We start from the raw sequence: 18190 nt of genomic DNA, 5'->3' as shown, positions 1-18190 counted from the left end.
CCAGCAGCAAGAAAAATGACAGCGCAGAAGACGCGATCACGATCTCGCCGTCAGGGCGCGAAACTCTTGAGGTATGACAACAATTGCCTATGAATAAAGTTGAGGACCATGATTACTCTTCGTATACGCTTCGGGCTTGGTTCTGACTCTCCTGGTACTCGAGGAACCACAGAACAGTGATGGTTCTGGGAGGTATAAGTATGAGTTTGTTTTCTTCCCCAACTCCAGCATGTTCAATGTTCCGTTAGACACTGACATCCCGCACTGTTCTTCGGATCTCCTGCGCCGACGAGAAGAAAGACAACTAGCAACGACGACTCGCGAACAAGTTCGACCTGACAGACCAAACACGGTTGAATTTTCAGCTGTCTTCGTCACTCCTCAGCCATGAATCACGAAGGAGCCAGCCCTCCCACAAGCCGGGAGCCTCCCCCACACCTTGGGGAAAGAGTCCTCAAATGTTTGCTCTTATCTATGTTGGCGCTTCTGGGTCTTGCTTCTGGCCTTGCGCTCACGGCCGTCACCTTTGAAATTCTTACCGAAATGCCCGGACAGAGTGACAATGTCCTCTCCCGTTGGGCGTATTCGCTCGCCTTTTCGATTTTCTTCTTCTTCGGCGCCATCATAACGGTCGTTTTAGGCCTCGCGATCCCTTATATCTGGGTGAGTGAGTTCGTGTACGGGGAATAGTTCCCGGTTTCCGAGAGGAGCGGGTGGCTGGCTCTCGTGCTCTGATGGCCTGGTGAGGACGGCGTCTGCACCGTCGACTGTCACGCTCTTGAAAGCGAAGACGGGGTGAAGGCTATCAAGGTTTTATCTCGTCGTGCGAAGCGCCAGGAACCGCCCGAGAACACTAAACCGATGAATCCTATCGAACTTCGCCAGCGCATCGGGGGCAAGATGACGTGGTGATCAGGTTCGGGAAGACTACTTCGCCATCGTGACCGAGGACAACTTATCGCCCGACGAGCTGAGAAGCCAAAAGTTCGCGTTCATCGTCGCCATTTTGTTTAAGTTGCGGACTCTCAGGTTGGTGTACCAGATTCGCGGGTGCTTTCCGCAGGTTTATGAGGACGCTTTTGACGACGATACGCTTGTGGAGATTTCGAGGGTCGAGGGAGAAGAATGACTTATCGCCTGGGAGATGGAATGGTTTGAGATCCGCGTTTTCGTGGGGAGTTCTTTGTGATAATGTCTCTGGCGCGGTCTGGAAGGTGACTTTTGGGTGAGCTTGACGACGTTGGTTGCCTTTTCTCGGGCGCCTGGATTGCCTCTTGATATGCTCTTGAGACTAAAAGGTAGAAGCATTTAAACTTGATCTTTTTGGCTTCAAACCGTTTCCCGTGAAATGCCACATATCATGATATCTCGACTTCTCAACCTCAGCTACTTGATTTTCGTTAAGGATACGTGTCCAAGACGAACCAGATCCATCGTGGTTTTCCACACCGAAACGTGTCATCAACCTATCTGGAGTACACACATCGTCAGGGTTAGTGTGATTTCGGATCCTTTTACGGGGTGAAATAGGCAGCCTTCTCCGTCCAGGTAGATCGCAAAGCTTGCTGCTGTCTAAGTCGCGATCTACCACGGGAAAGGCCAGGTCTCCTGTGACTCAACCCGGACTTTCGGAGATGTGTTCTCTTGGAATTATATATCGAGCTCACGTTTCCGGGACTGGAGTCTCATTTTTCATTCAAGTTCATTCGAGCACCATTCATCAATACCAATCTCAAACTCGACCTCGGCTTATTCCTCAAGGTGTCGCACGATAACGACCTTTTTCTCACCCTCAGCCTTCACCACCTACCAATCTCACAACTCAATTATCATAAATCTGCCAACCAGAATGGCTACCAGAAAGATGACTACCGAAAAATACATCAAACCGAACAGACGCGTGGTGCTGAGGCCACCGGCAGTCTTCCTAGCTATAGCGGGCTTTCTGGCGCTCGTGTTGTTGCTTTGGCTCCTCGTACCCATCGGGTCTCAGAGCCTTCTTCGACATTAAGACGCCTTTCAACCATTCGTCGCTCCCCCCAACCAAGAGGGATGGTTTGGACACTTTCAAGCGGCTTTCGACCACAAACACTTGGTTATAAAGATTTTCGAGGCCGATATACTTATCGAACGAACACACACGGTTCTGCAAGTATGGGAAACCATGGACACCACTTGCTGCAACGAAAGCTAGCGGTTTTCCAGGGCCCGGCATGTCCAATACCGCGATGTCAATATGCCATGCAATACAACGCGGCAACCCTTATTATACCCGACTTGGAATCTCGCCACACCCAGCGAGAACACATTCTCTACACCACGACAAGGCCAATGACCTTTCACAATATTCCTCGGCGGATCGAAGATGAAAGGCAATCGTATAAAACGTTGAGGACGTTGAATCAGTCTCTTCGAACAATACCATCGATCTTAGCTCTGCGATCAACAACTTGATGAGCCGGTGCCGAAATCGCAAGTCAACCCTCATAAGCAACTTTCAAATTGGAAATAGACTTTTCGCCTGCTCTACGAGACAGGCGCTTCCATCGGAAATCCACGTCGTTCTGGAAAAGTGTCTGGTAACCAGCCAAAACGCTGGCACCTCGAGAACCTTTGGCACTCTTGGAGATATTTTGGCGAAAATCTTAACCATGGGTTATGGAGCATATGGAACTTTTTGGGGAGGGATTCACATCTGGAGAAGACGATGGACAAGGGTTTAGAGAAAAACGCAGTCCGCTCTAATGAAGCAAGCTTTACTGCTTCTCAATATCAAGGAACTAAATGATGTCCCAAGAAGTTCTCGCCCCGTCGATTTGATGATCAAAGTGAAGTCAAAACATTATCCATGGCCCCTTTCCGACATTGCCGTATCCGGACAGTCTTCTCCGAAGAACTCAACGTGGTGGCTCAAGCTAGTTCCATGGCTTAGAAAACGCCGACTTTTCAAACAGTAAAGAAGCATGTCCTTTGTCCGTTTCGACGCTAGGAAGAACGCTTTATCAACTTCAACCTGGAGCTTCCAAGCAGACTAGTTTCTTTGTTGATCGGGATGCCCTTGTGGTAGTTCCCCGAGAAGACTGTGATTTATCAGCCACACTTCTTCGGAATTTTCGCAAGTTGGGTGCCCCTTATCGAGCTTGATTTGAATTCTGTTATCTACTCGCTAGCGCTATCAATGAAATCTCTGGCTGAGCTGGTGGAATACAAAAGAGTGTTGGCGTGACATTTCGCAAGATCCCTTGACCAGTAATCCCGTAATATCATCAACGATGACACGTAAAGCGCTTCAACCATACCAGGAAACAGTAGTCAGAAGACAGACCAGTCCAGGGCTCATAGTCTTATGTGCGCTGGTCCTCTTCCTGATCAGCAGCCAGCTGGTTCTGCTATCCAAATGCGCCGCCGGTGCCGTCAAAAACTGCGGTTCAGATAGCCCATCACCAGTTCCAGACGCGGAGAAACCGGTCCTCAGGGTCGTCACCCCGTCATCATGGTACATCGACACCGGCTTCCGTCAGAACCGCTGCGTCGGCTCGAAATCCCCCTTTACCGAGCCTCGTGCCAACCTCTCAGACCCAAACACGCTCCGAGCACGCATCGGAGACAAATTCAAAACCCCAGGCAGGGAGGAAATCACATTTGACAAGCACTACACCGTGTCACTCAAGCTTTCGGAGGGCGACGTCCAGAACCATCTCGACACGGTGTGCACTCTCCTCAAGATTCCTGGTGCTCGCGGCTTCGTAAGCTATTGGCCGGGGAAGGGCGGGAGTCTGCGGTACTCGAATTACATCGGCGCCTTTGACGACGAGACGCTGGGGTATATCTCGAGGTTGGCTGGGGTGTATGAGATACGGCCGGTTCTTGCTTCGGGTGATACGGAAGGTCGGATGAGCGAGGGGAAGTCTGAAGATGGAGGAGATCGAAAGAATAGTCGATTTTTCAAGCAGATTAGCGAGTGTGTCCGGCGCGTTGCTTTTTGGATGACGTATTGAGACTACATACTCACAAAAAGACACTTAGTTGCGAAAATTGCGTTGAGCTACCAACAACGACCACTCTTCCGCAACGCACCCTTCAATATGCACATGTATGGTCCAACTCCACTTGTTGACGATAGATGACCTGACCGCACACGATGCAAACTCTGATCAGAAGTTTTTCTCCTTTTCAATCCCCTTTTCACATAAAAGCAGCTCATAAAACTGAACATTAAAGTATCGCACGTCAACAAGCAAAACCTCAGCAAGACCAACGAAAGCGAATCGCAACCATGTATCTCGCATTCTTCCAAACTCTCCTGGCAATGTTCCAGTTCCTCGTCAACATCGGCATGATGGGCTGCTCCGCCGGTCCCGACTCGTCACTTCATATCTTCTGCCCATTCGATTTTCAGAGCTCCAACACCCACGAAGCTCCCTCTCCAGTCTCCTCGACCCCCGAACCGCAGCCCGTCGCCGACGAGGACTCATGCGAATGCTCGATGCCGCCACATTACGTCCCGCCGGGAACGAACGAGGCGATGTGGAACACTCGCGGCGTATCCCTGCAGGCAAAAGGCAAGCTTTTCATTGAGGCAGGACGGCAAGCGTACCACCGGTATTGGGTCATCCGTCTCCACGAAGGTGCTTCGGAGGCACAGGTTCGGTCGCACATGAACCGAGTTTCCAGGTTGGTCGGTGGCGGGTGCGGCAAGGGATATATCAAAGAGGCGCCCAGGGTCGACGGGGAGTGCGGTTCGTGCGGGCTTCACTACGTCGCTGCCCTCGACGACAAGACTCGGGATTACGTTGCGAAAATGGGTATTGTGTACAGGATTCACCCCCTGTATAAACGGTCTTGAGTAGGCTTTCTGTGATAGGGGTCCGGATAAAGCAGGGAAAGCCAAACAACCTTGTGAGGTACATATTAAGGCAAGCTGTGTCCTAAACTAAACATTCTTCGCTACTTCTTCTACTACTACATTAGAACTACAGACGAAAACGACCAAAATAGTCAAACATCAAAGATCCGTTACCAAGCTGTAGTTCTTCTTCATCCCCCATCTAGTCTTAGACGTTTACCACCTCTTCCTCACCCAGACCGTCACGTCGTGGATGCAGCAAGCCCACCCGAAAGCCACCTACCTCAGGAGGACCTGGAGAACCAGCAACTCGACAGCAACATAATGATTCACACAGCCGACGTTACTTTTCCCACGACCGCCTTCGTATCGGTGATACCCTAAGTAGATCCCACGTAAAGGCGCCCCGAGCCGACGAGATCCTAGCCGTGGCCAGTATGAAGGCTTCTTCGATGACGATAGAATTGTAGAAATTTCAAACAAGTTCATGTTGTCGAGTTCAGGAAGAAAGAATAGGTCATCTGCCTCGGGGAACCCATGAAGATTCTTCCTCTCACCAGAACTTGAACCGCCAGGCTTTCAATCTTTCCAAGGTCGGTTATTTCTCCGCGCAGACTGTTGACGGAGCAGACTTAAGAAAACTCAGACGAATACACTTTTATCTTTACTTGGGTCATCTCCGATCGAACCTCTCCAGCAGTAATCCATAAACACCACCCCAATCTCCTCACAGCACCAGCCCCAACCCATCTCACACTCCAGCACCCGACCAACCTTCCCAACACCGTCTACAAAGCAACCTCATCTTCCAACATGGATATAATAGACATCATCTCCTGGACCTACATCGCCCTAGCCCTCCTCTCCAGCACCCTCGCCCCCTCCCGCACTCCCATCGTCACATCCCTCATCCACCATGACATCCCACAAAACCTCGCGCAAACCCGCTGCCCGTCCTCACCCCCCACTCCCCCTTCCCCGGAAATCCTCACCACAAAACTCCAACCCCCAAACCACAACTGTGAAGTCCTCAGTTACTTCATAACCACGCTGGACGCCAGAATCTCGGAGAACGGGGTAGAAGCGCATCTAGATGAAGTATGTCGCTCCGGGGCGGAGGGGGTTGTGTTTAGGATAACGGGGGAAGAGTACCTCGCGACGTCGGATAAGGGGACTTTGTGGCGCGTGGCAAGGATTGGGAGGTTATGAGGGTAGAGGTCCTCAAGGACGGGGGAGGGGATGATGTGGTGGCGTGAGGGCTTGATATAGAACTTCGATATTCAACGGCGTGGTAATGGAACTCGGGAACGTTGCGGCGCACGATGGTGAGGTTATGAGAAGACGTTGAGAGAGTGTATCGCTTACCCTACTTCAACTCACATACCCAGCCAAACACCTTTCACTCACACATCTCACTCACTCACTCCCATCCATCACCCCCATCAAAAAGCTTCAATGAACAGAACACATGGACCTCTTCGTTGTAAGTCGTGGTATAGTAGTAGTAGTACATGATCCTCATAGACTCGGAACGAAGCAACAAAAATAAAGACATGAAGAAAATAGAAGCACCATAGACTCGCTCCCCCACCCCCATCATTTTTTCCAACAATCCAGCAAAAAAAGCAACATGCCATTTTCTCTTCCATGGGGAGGTGATGTTCGATTCGTTCCCCGCAATAAAAAAGGGTCTCCTGTCCCCACGATACCTAACCCCCCCACATGAGCTCTCCGCCCCATGACATCAACACAAACCCACACTCGCAAAACCCACATCTCGGCGCATTACCTCCCGCGACCCAACACCAGCAATCCCTTATTTCGCAGTAACGACGACGTTGGGCACGTCGAGCTTCTCCCCTTTGGCGTTCGTGACGGGCATCTCGCGCCCGCTCTCGTCGGCAAAGTTGGAGCTCGCCTTGCGGCTCAGCGCCAGCCCCGCGATGGAGCGCGCGTTGGGGCCGTAGTTGATGTTGCTCGCCTTATCGAGGGTCTCCTTGCACATCCTCAGAAACACGGCGCCGAGCTCGGGGCGGTGCAGGGGGATGAGGCTGAAGAAGAGGGAGGCGGTGATGCGGAAGAGGGTCTTGCGGTGGAGGCGGACGGAGTAGGTCTCCTCGAGGAAGGTGAAAAAGACCTCCTGCAGCTCGGTGAGGAGGTCGGAGTCGGCCTCGTCGAGGAGGGGCGCGTCGGTGTCGAGGGCGCCGCGGAGGTCGTGGTTGTTGGCGCTCATGAAGAGGACGTGGTCGTAGCCGCAGAGGGACTGGAGGACCTTGCCGAGGTCGTAGTGGATGTCGCCCTCCGGGGTGAGGGTGTTCTCGAGCTGGCAGCGGACGTCGATGAAGCTGACGAGCTTCTCGTCCTTGGAGAGGATGGCGTTGCTGAAGACGGGGTCGCCGTGGATGACCTGGGCGTGGACGCCCTTCTCCTCGGCCTCGTAGGTGTCGAGGAACTCGTTGATGCGGGCAAAGAGGGAGGCCGCGAGGGGCCCGAGGGCGTCGTACTTGTCCTGGTCCTTGTAGTAGCGGCTGCGCAGCTTGGAGCCGTAGTTTGCGTAGATGTTGACGCGGTGGTTGGCGCGGGCGAGGGAGTGCTCGTCGAACTTCTTCTCGAGGGCCGGGGGAATCTTGAGGGTGGGCTTGTCGGTGCTGGCGGTGGTGTGGAGGGTGTGGAGGGACTTGAGGAGGGAGATGAGGCGGCCCTTTGTGATGGAGCGGCCGACGAGGAGGTGGGAGAATGTCAGGCCGCGGCGGTTCTCCATGGTGATGTTGTAGATGGAGGTGTCGGCAATGTAGTCGACGTTGTAGACGGTCGGGAAGATGTGGGCGACCTCGGAGGGCATGTGGGAGTAGAAGAAGAGCTCGCCGAGGATGTTCTCGGACTTGCTCGACTTGATGACCTTGTCGCCGATGATCTGGATGGTGTTGAAGTCGCGCGCGGCGATCATGCCGGCCTTCTTGGCCTCCTCGCCGGAGCCGGCCTCGTCCCCGATCAGCGCGGCCGGGTCGTGCTCGTCCAGGAGCCAGCCGATCTCCCGCATGGTGTCGAGGTTGGCGTTGACGGCCAGGTCGTCGACGTAGACGTCGGCGTACGGCTTGCCGAAGTGGATATCGTGGTAGGGGATTTCGTACTTGGCGAGCTGGGCGAAGGTGACGGGGCCGACGTCCGCGAGGACGGAGCCGATGTTGCCGTGATGTGTGCGCATACGGCGAGCGGTTTGCTATCGAAAGTTAGCCTTTGTCGTTTACTTGTCGTTTACCCCTGCCAAGTGTGCCAAGACCGCACTTACAATGATGATGTAGTGGCCCGCGTTGTACAGCTGCTGGACCAGGCGGATGTTCTTCTCGATGGGAGGGCAGGTCGAGTAGTCGCCGGCCACGGCGGGCACGCCGACGAGGGTCATGTCGAGGTCGAAGCAGAAGCGGCGCTTCTTCAGCTTGATCGGCAGGTTCGAGGTGTCCGACTTGAGGAGCTTCAGGAGGTCCTGCAGCTGCTCGGGGGTCCCCACGACGCTGAAGTCTTTTGTGCTCACGGGCATGCCGAGGTAGGGGACGCCGTTCTGGATCATGAGCGCGATCATCTGCGAGGTGTAGTACTCGCCGACCTCCGAGCCGTCCGGCCTCTTCATGTCGAGGTTCTCGGCGGCCCACGACTTGAGCTGGCCGGCGCTCGGGAAGACGTATGCGCCGGTGTTGGCCTTGTTGGAAATGGCCTTCTTCTCCTGGATGTCGACGATGCGCTCCAAGCCGTCCCTGCTGCTGTTAGCCCGGGCATTCCCCCTGCCATCTCTGCGACTCACTTTGTGGGCTCCGTCTTGATGTAAGAGAAGATGGGCTTGTCGCCGACGTCGGGGAAGTAGAAGCAGCCGCCGTGGCCCTTGGGCATGTTGCGAATGTCCTGGAGGACGTCGGCCCAGTAGATGGTATCGCAGTCGAGGGAGACGGTCTTGCGCTCGAGGTGCTTCTTGGTCATGCTCTGGGTGACGATGTACAGCTAGACGAAGGGATCAGCGACATGCGCTCGCACTTGGCACTGCCCCTCCATTGGCGAGCGGCGCAAAGGTAGGGAGAACAGCAACTTACCGTCTCGCTGGCGCCCTTGGTCTGGTGGCGCAAGCGCAGCAGTCTGAAGTCGATCTTGGAGAAGGTCTTGCTGACGAGCTGGCCGATCCTGAACTCGTCGTCGACCTCCTCGTTAATGGCCATCCACAGGGTGTCGCCGGGCTTGAGGCTCAGGTTGTCGATCAACCACAGCAGCATGGGGCGGCCGACGATGTTGATGAGGGGCTTCGGGTAGCGGTAGCCCTGCTTCGCGAAGCGGGAGCCGATGCCGCCGATTGGGATAATGACATTGATGGGCTCGTAGTCGAGGTTGTCGCCGTTGGCAGCTGCGGCGCCGTTGGCCGTCTTTGTCTGGGGAGCCATTGCGTCTCGTGGACTGGAGGGGTCAACGGCTGGCTGGGTGGGTGTGTCTTGGGCGGATGCGAAAAACAACAAAAAGGAGTGGTGCAAGTGTCAGAATGGCACTTGATCGCAAAGCTCCGTGGGAGGGGCGTGGCAGGTTCGGATCGGGAATCTGGACCTGTCGCGAAAGATGGGAATGTCTCTGAATTCTGGTGGGACCGTGGCGGTGAGGTGAGACTACGAGACACAACAACCGAGAAACAAGAACGTCGCACTGCTCTTCCAGCGAGGGATTAGAGAGAAGCCGTAAATGCAAAAATCTACACGATTCCAACCCAGCTCTTGGGAGGAAAAGAAACGGAAGAATAAAGCTGAAGAACGGGCCGGAGCTTTAGAGGAGGAGCAAGTAAAGAAAAAGGCCCGGCAACGAGTTAGGTGTCCCTCTCGTGTTGATCGGAGTACGTATCCCGGCACACAGTAAGGTAGGGTACTTGAAGGCAGGTAGCTGCACCTCTCACGCAACAATAACCGCGATCTCGCTATGTAAGCCGACAGGGGAAGAAAAAAAAAGTTCGGGTCTTCTTCTGGCGAAAATGGGCTTCGCTATTTTAATTTTGTCCAGCTCCAACGATCCAATGCGGGCAGCAGCCGCCCCCATTAGGGGACCATCCGCTTGTATCACCCTGTTCGTGCCCCTCTTCAGAGGTATCGTCGGCCGCAGTCATCCAGGTCCGTTTTGGAGGACAAGGATTAGGGGATGCCCCTCAGGGGTCCTCTTGGGGCGCTGATGTGCTTGGCCGGGCGTGCTGGAGCCAGAGGCAGAGGCAGACCACATCGTCACCAACATATTCCACGAGATTTGCAGCTGATAAAAAGAAGCTGAGCCACAGGAATAAAGGGGACGTTGGGGTTGCTGTGCCGTATCTGTTGCCCGAGGCTGGCTAACATCCAATAGACGCCAATGAGCTGCCATTCGCACGCCGGCCGGGAACGAGGTGTCAATGGATGCGGGAGTGGACCCCGGCCGGGGACACAGGTAGCGTTCGAATACAGCAACACTGTGAGATTATACCCCTGTCTCCCAAGAGAACCCTCGACGCCCGGACCAGCCCAGCCAGCCCGGCCAGACGAGACCCCAGACGGTCCAGCCCAGTCATGCTGCTTGCTGCTTGCTGTGTTGCGTCTAGAAGTGCCCGTATTTCCACCTCCACCTGCACCAGGCAACATCGCTTCATCCATTTCCTTCTCCATTCGGCTCTGCGTATTTGCAAGGGCCCCGAGGACACTCGATCTGCGGACCGCTATTAGCAGCGGCGGGTTGGCGGAAAGTCTGCCCCCATCTCGCGACGTTGTTATCCTTACCCTCACCTCAGCACCTGTGCAGTGTTTGAACTCTTGTGAGGCAATGTCGCCATGAGGGGTAAAGATGGACACCGTGTGATCGGGATCAGATGTGCGATTGACAAGGACGCGCGCGCACGTTTCTTGGAGAAAGCAAGCCGCTATCCGTAGATGAGGCGGACGGAAGCATGCGCGCTTTGACGTTCTTACGTAGTCCTCCAAACTGAACTGTTGTACGCAGTAAGGTAGACCTCATCCAACCGCCAGGCTGGTCATCCTAATTTCAGCATGCTCATGTCTGCGCAAACTGTCGTTCTCTTGGCTCTTGGCTTTCGGCTTTTGATTTGGGGGCGGCAGAACAAGACAGACCGTGGCAGTTGAGACGAAAGTAGTAAAGATGATCTCGCGTCTGCTTCAACGGCTGCAGAGAAAAGGCATTGCCAGAGAGAATCAAGCACCATCACGCTGCAGCCACCCGTCCACATCTCACCATCCCAGCTCCATCCCGGTCACGGAATCGCTTTGCTCATGCTGTCAGCCCTGCGTGGGATTGGCCGAGACGCACGCAAGGGGGGAGGAAGTCCGTCCAACGTGGGTACGCAGAGGCAGAGGCATTGGCATTTGTTGGCGGAAAGAGGGTTGAGTTGAATGAGAACTTGAACAAACTCGCATTGGGCGACTCAGATTGATGATGGCCTGATTACCCAGAGGAGCGCGTTTGCGAACGTGGTTGGTCGTCTAATCTTTTCAGTTGAAAGACGCTCATTTCACCTGCAGATGGTGATTTTCGTATGTCTTTATTAGGCTTGGCTGCCGTCGCCGGTCTGGACTTTTTTCCCCCGCCGGACTTTCGAGTCGTACGGATCGCGGAGTCGAGGCCGATTGTGAAGCGAACTGAATGATGGACGCAGGGCGCGTGATCCACAGGCCTGAACCCGATAACGCAACGAGAGCAAAACCAAACTGTGAGAAAGCCATCGAGGACTGCAACGACGACGACGACACGGTCCCATCAATGGCGAAGTCTGATGGGCAGCCACGTAAGATGGCAACGGTATGCCGCAATGAGGTAGCCGGGGACTTGGGACGGAGCGCACAAAGAACGTTGTTCTCGAGGCCGGCGGACCATGTTCTGAAACAGGCTCTTGACTCGGCGGGTTGACAGGCGGAGAATAAAGACGTGTCCGTCGGTAGTCTGTAGAGTGGAAATGGCACCATTTTTTGTTCCCGAAGGTACCGAGCGTTGGGTAGCATACCGTGGGCCGTCGAGGGAAGATGCTGGGAGAATCCGGGGAATACAGCGAGTCCTTGTTCAGATAAAGTTGTGTGGTGTGTTTCATTCTCCAGGGGAGCTGCCTCACTTCATCTTGGGCGGTGCCAACGGGGGAGGTTCCTGTTGCCGCCAAGGCGCGCATCCGCGTTTGAAGTCGTCGACGACGAGAGAGGGATGCGTGGACGACGGGTACGGACGGGTGAGATAGGAGGCTAAAGAGAGGACGAACCAGCAGTCCGAGTCTGCGGAGCTGTACGGCGTCGCGATGACGGGCGGCGACGTCGTTGTCCGTCTGTGCCCCGATGTCGCAGGCGTGGCAGGGGCGGTTTCCTTCTCGAAGCATATCGACGCTGGCATTCGATGCAGAATAGCAGCACCATCGCCAGTAAGGTTCACGGCGTGGTCCGCTGGGAATATGCGGTCATGCCAGGCATCGCCGGGTTCTGCCAGCCGCGCTTGTCGGTTGGTCTTCGGACTGAGCTCCGTGGAGTTGTTGGAATGTCGGATTTTCCTTCCATTTTTCTGCGATGCCAGAAAGTTGCGGCGGTGTATCAGTCATATGAAGTTACAGTCGTCGTGTGTGTGGTGATGGGAGACGCGTGTAGATGGAATGGAAGGCTCGGGATGGCGGGTCGAAATTCGGTATTTTTCGCTTCGTCTTTTTGGGCAAGTGCATGCCTTCCTGTCTCCTTCCTCGTCTGTTGTTGCCCCATTGCCCGGATACGAGACGACTTTTTTGATTGGCATCTGCGGGCGGCAGTGTCGAGCCAAGAAAACGATGTAAAGGAAGATTGATTGGCATTAAACTTTGTGTAGGTGGTTTTGGTGCCTGGATTTGAGTTGAGAATTATGGATTCGTCAGATAACGTCGGATTTGACGCAGCCTCGCCCTTTTTTTATCTCTTCAACTTTTTTTAGGGGACTCAGACTTGATCGGCCGAAGGCACATCAAGCCTTTTCTTCAGTCGATGTGATTTGACCAAACCATCTCAGATGTTGGACACGATCTGACTTGGCTTTGGCGAAGACGGCAAACCGGCACCGGTTTTCCAGCAATCCGGCCTGGCAGGAAGAACAAGCATCTCTTGCAGTGGTGCAGATGTGCCAGCCCTACCGTGGTGCGCTATCCTCTGGCAGCGGCCGGGCGACCACTGAGATGCTGCCGACGTGCCCAGGGAAGATCCCATTGGCGGCGATGGTCGGATATCCGGGCACGGAGCGTTCGCGAGTCCCATGTTAGTGCATGTGCGGTGGATGCCGCCGTGCCACTAACGCGCGTGTGTACTGCGTAACGATGAGCATGTAAGGGCGGAGGGGCCCAATTAACGCTAATTGATTGATGACCAGCAGCAATGTGAGATCTCTCCAGGCGGGCCGTACTGTGCGATTCTGACAAACACATGGGGCTGCTTTTGCTGTGTTCTGGAGCAGGCAGTCGGAAAAGACCACCAAAGGGCTCGTTTCCCAAGGTCCCATCAAGAGGAGGAACTCCGCACCAGTGGCACCTCATTGCTGGCGGTAAACTGACAACTTTCAAAAACGAACAAAAACAACTGGCGGCTGGTAAGCCTCCTGTCAGACCAGGCCAAGAAGGGGTTGGGCATCCACGCTGTCTCGGAGCGGAACGCAAAGACAGAATAGAAAATTCTGACACATTTCGCAAGCCTCTGTGATGTTGTCAGCGATAAGATTGAGTTTCCCCCTTTTTCTTGGTGTCTGCACTGCACTGCACTGCATCCCCTCGGTGGCGTCGTCCGCAGCAGCGTACGCGGTGCAGTAGGAGCTAGCACCTTGGCGGCGTGTCCAACGGCATGAACAGTAGATATCAATCTACATACACAGCGGTACACAGCGGTTTCAACCCTCAGCCCGGGAGGACGGTCATCCTGTCTCGAGGTGGATGGATGACCGTCGCAACTGGATCAAAGATAGCATCTTGTGTGTTGACAGTGACACCGATGTCCTGGCTCGACCTGACGTGGTACTGAGAGGCCCGTTGTCAGAGATCGGCTACTTTAATCCTGACACAGTGCGGCCCCTCCGTCCCCAGCGAACCCCAACCACAAGCGGCTAGCCCCCAAGATACCGCACCGCACCGCAGTACCTGTCCATGACCGCCGGGCTGCACCTGCACCGTGTCATCTCGCCGTCCAATTACATGACATTCAGTTCTATTTTCTTCACAAATCTTCCCACTTTTATTTTCCCAAGGTTCCTATTGAATTGCATTGGTCCCCCTGCTTCAGCGTAGGTTCCCATTCCAAAGTACCTTCAGACCCCTTGTAGCAGATAATGTACCTACGGGAAAGTATGTCAGCTTCATGTGGGCACCTCCAGGATACGGCTTCCATCTCCAGCGCGATTCTCTCAGTCTAGGTCCCCTTCCCCCCTGTGGCTTGCTTGCTGGCTGCTACCTTACCGTTGTCGTTGTGCTGCTTTCTGTTCCCCATTTCCGCGCTCCAAGCCAAGTGCACCTGCCCGTCGACTCTTTCGCTTCGCCGCTTCGGTACAACCATTCCTGCCTTCCTCCCGCCTCCCCCTTCCGTAATCCTAAGCTTGACATCCTTTTTCTTACCCGTTCAATTGTCTAGCGACCTTTTTCTTTCTGCGATCTTGGGCCCATCGCAAACGAATCCGACCGACGACGATATCGACGGACGAAAGACGAGATACAGACAATCGCCAGCGCATGTCGGACAAGGCGGCACAGAAAGCGTCATCTCCCCACCTCCAGGAAACCTAAAGACGGTCCAAGACCTTCCCTTCCTGCAACTGCGCTCGAGTCCAACACCACTCCTCGCCAACTGTGCACTGCAGCCCAGCAATTCCTGCAGGTGTCGCTGCCGAATTTCATCACGCTCGTTTCGCCCGGTCCTCCAACTTTCCCTCCGCGACGACCACGATCGACCTCGAACCTCGACATACAATAAACCGCCCTCCTGCGGCTGGTGAATACAAACAATGTTACGACACGGGAGCGTACTGGGGCTCTTGTTGAAGCCCCTCGGCTGGATTCCTAATGGCCCTCAGCATGCCGCCTACGCCGCTGCCCTCGGCCTGGTTGCAATCCAGGTCGGCATTGGCATTATCATGAAGATTGCTCAGACCGGCGGCTCATATTCCTTCTCGCCGTCCGCCTCGGTGACCATATCCGAGTTCTTCAAAATGGTTCTGTCCAGCATCTTCTTTTACAACGAGTGCAAACGTCGAGCCGCCGACGGCATCCGTCCCTCGACCCGCGGAGGCGGTAGCGGCTACTCCTCCCTTGCCACCTCCGAGTTGCCTACGAACGAGAGGAGTAGTCTGGACGAGAAACGTGAGGAGGAAGGCCTGAACGGCAGCGCCAGCTCGAGCAGCAGCTCCGCCGTCGACAAGCAGGCTCCCCTGCCGAAACTCGACTTGAGGACATACTGGAGCTATGTTCGCGGCGAAGTTACGAGAGACGTGCGATACGGCTTCTGCAACTTGGCGCTGTTCTACGTGCTTATCAACAACTCGGTAGGTGCTGGCATCTCCGTACACGTCTTTCCCAGCTGACTGGTTGTAGATTTTCGTTAGCTACAAGATGGCCGACCCCGGTACCATCCAACTGACCAAGAGCGGCGTGACATTCATCACCGCCCTCGTCATGATCGCGACCCTCAACACCAAGATCTCCAAGATCCAGTGGATTGCCATTGTCATGCAGGTAAGCTTCGCACGAGTTCAGTGTCTCGGCTCGCGCTAAAACCGCTCAGATTTGCGGCTTGATGGTTACGCAATACAACCCCCAGACGGGTACGACGTATCCTTTGAGCACGTATTTGATCTTGCTCTTCCAGGTCTTCCTGAGTGCTTCTTCCGGTGTGTACAACCAGGCGTTGCTCAAGACCGATGACTCGAGCTTGCACGCCGACAACATGATTCTGTATGCTGCGGGCGCCGCCATGAACTTGATGTGCCACTTGGTCATCAAGACCCTCAAGGCCGATGAGCCTGGCTTCTTCGAGGGCTACAACAGCTTCGGCGCCATCATGGTTATTGTCAGCAATGTCTTTATCGGCTTGGCCATCACTGCTGTCTACAAATGTTAGTGGATTCGACCTCCGATGTGTGTAAACCGTCTCACTGACCTATTCAGACGCCGACGCCGTCATCAAGTGCTTCGCGACGGCCGTTGCGACCGGCATTCTCCTCTACGTCTCACCCGTTCTCTTCGGCACCAAGCTCAGCTTTTTGGTCCTGCCCGGCACTGTCGTAGTCTTCATCGCCTCGTGGCTGTACATGGATAACCCGCCGCCAAAGGATCCTAACGCGGTGCAGTCAAACGAACCCCAGAAGATGTCTTTTTTCAGCAAGCTGGCGGCCGTCGCCCGCAAGTTCAACAAGATGTTCTTGATCGTTGCGACTTTCATCACCGTCGTCATCGTGGCCTTCCTGACAATGTCCGAGGCAAAGATGCCCGATTTTGCCAAGGACGGTGGTTCAAAGGCTCCTCCTCCGCCTGGGGCGCAGCCAGTCACCGGCACTGAGGAGAAGATTGTGTCGCCTTTCAAGAACACCATGGCAATGATCAGGTGGAACTCGGCTCGCCCTGAACGCATCCCGATGTTGCAGAAGTACGAGCCGTTCTTCCACACGGTTCACATCTCCATGCCCAACATGGTCAAGGACGAGGACCCCGAATTCCACAACTTGACGCACGACCAATTCCCCGGCACCTTCACCGTCTACAAGCAGGTTGCCCGCACGATGAAGCTCATCCTCGACACCCAGCCCGAGATCGACGGTCTCATGTACTACCACTTCGACGCTTGGATCGACCCTCTTGGCTGGACAGGCATGAACCCCTACAACATCCACTTCCCCGCCATCATCGATACCGCGCCGCCCTCTCACGGTGGACCCGAGTACATGTGCTTGACCGACATCAAGAACTACAACTGGTGGGGCTGGGGCCAGGACTTCCACCGCACCGCCATGGCCGCGGCTGCGGTTGTCGACAACTTCGACCTCGAGTACAAGGTGCGCCGAGATGAGTGGTGCGTCGGCTGGAGTGACATCTACTACATCCCCCGCCGGTTCTTTGCGGACTACATCTTCTTGTCCGAGGTTTTCGCCGGCTTCGGTGTCTTCCACGAGGTCGCCATTCCCACCATTATCCACATCATCGACCAGAGCCGCCGCCGCAACCCTTTCCGGTCTGTCATTGATCACATCAGCGATTGCTGGGGCCACTGCTGCAGCTCGAACCCCAAGGTTCGCGATGTTCTTGGTGCTCGGTGCGGTCACCGCCTCAACTACCTCGAGGAGGTTCCGACGAACGCCTTCTACGACAAGCTCGACGCCCAAGCCAGCATTCTTGGCCAGCCGCTCAACGCGACCAAGTATGCCATGACTAGCGCCGAGAGTGCCCACATGTTTGATAGTGCGGCCCTCGCTAGCCTCAACAATGGCGACGCGAAGAAGATTGCCCCTGCCAAGGACGACGCCCTCGAGGATGATCAGCGGGCGGACAAGCTGGCTGCGGACAAGACGGCACAAGAAAAGGAGAAGCTCAAGACGGAAAACGCACCTGTTGACAAGACCGGCAAGCCTGGCGACCCCAAGGCGGACCCCAGCAAGGCCAAGCCGCCAACAGAAAAGGAGGGCCACAAGGAACCGCCTAAAGAAGCTCCCAAGGAGGCCCCGAAAGAGGCACCCAAGGAGGCACCGAAGGAAGAGAAGAAGGATCCAAATGACGCCCTGAGGGACACCGATGCCAGGCGGAGGGTACGACGCGAGGTCGTCGCCGCCGTGGCCGGGCTGGGCTACTAAGCCGCTGTAGTACTCTTTTCATCATCCTACCTGTCACATTTACATTTTTCATTTCACTTTCTTCGAGATATCCCGCATCGGAAGGGGGACCCTGACGGTCGAACAAACGAGCAACGACACGACGAACGTAGCAGCGGCGGCGGCGGTGGCAGTAGCCCGGTAGATATTGCTTTTATTGCATGGACAGAAATGTATGTCCTCAACAAACTGAATGGAGTACGCGCGCATATGAGTGTGTGCGTGTGTCGATCTGTGTTTTTCTGGATACGGTACGATATAGACGTCGTCGTTTTTTTTTCCTACAAGCTTTCTTTCTTTTTTCTCCCGGGGTGCAAGGGCTGGTCGGAAGGGGGGAACACGGCGCAAGAGACGGGAACCGCCGAGGATTCACAAACAGTAGCAGCGGTTTTATTCATTTGTTTTTTCTCCGGTCCTGGGAGCACACAGCTGGACTGGACCTGGCTTTACAAAAAAGGAGTGTAATAAAATTTTTCTCATCTTTCTTCATTTGTCTTGTGCTAGTGTGTGAGA

At 54.8% G+C, this 18190-nt stretch overlaps 3 protein-coding genes across 3 annotated transcripts; 2 read left to right on the top strand and 1 right to left on the bottom strand.

Moving 5' to 3' along the window:
* Positions 1–3272: 3272 nt before the first annotated feature.
* CkaCkLH20_08965 (uncharacterized protein) lies at positions 3273–4846 on the top strand (the record flags this gene model as incomplete). The annotated part of the gene is made up of 2 exons (XM_038891680.1): positions 3273–3746; positions 4250–4846. The coding sequence occupies 2 exons, from the start codon at positions 3273–3275 to the stop codon at positions 4844–4846; spliced, it is 1071 nt and encodes a 356-aa protein (XP_038742967.1).
* A 1816-nt stretch (positions 4847–6662) lies between these two features.
* CkaCkLH20_08964 (uncharacterized protein) lies at positions 6663–9270 on the bottom strand (the record flags this gene model as incomplete). The annotated part of the gene is made up of 4 exons (XM_038891679.1): positions 6663–8066; positions 8136–8598; positions 8646–8839; positions 8929–9270. 4 exons carry the CDS (start codon positions 9268–9270, stop codon positions 6663–6665), a joined length of 2403 nt encoding a protein of 800 aa, XP_038742966.1.
* A 5554-nt stretch (positions 9271–14824) lies between these two features.
* On the top strand, positions 14825–17659 carry CkaCkLH20_08963 (UDP-galactose transporter; the record flags this gene model as incomplete). The annotated part of the gene is made up of 4 exons (XM_038891678.1): positions 14825–15361; positions 15411–15551; positions 15601–15931; positions 15984–17659. 4 exons carry the CDS (start codon positions 14825–14827, stop codon positions 17657–17659), a joined length of 2685 nt encoding a protein of 894 aa, XP_038742965.1.
* Positions 17660–18190: the final 531 nt, after the last annotated feature.

The sequence above is a fragment of the Colletotrichum karsti genome (genome assembly GCF_011947395.1).
Source record: "Colletotrichum karsti strain CkLH20 chromosome Unknown Scaffold31, whole genome shotgun sequence".
Taxonomy (NCBI): domain Eukaryota; kingdom Fungi; phylum Ascomycota; class Sordariomycetes; order Glomerellales; family Glomerellaceae; genus Colletotrichum; species Colletotrichum karsti.
Note: the sequence above shows the minus strand (reverse complement) of the source record. Positions and strands in the feature narration are given on the sequence as shown.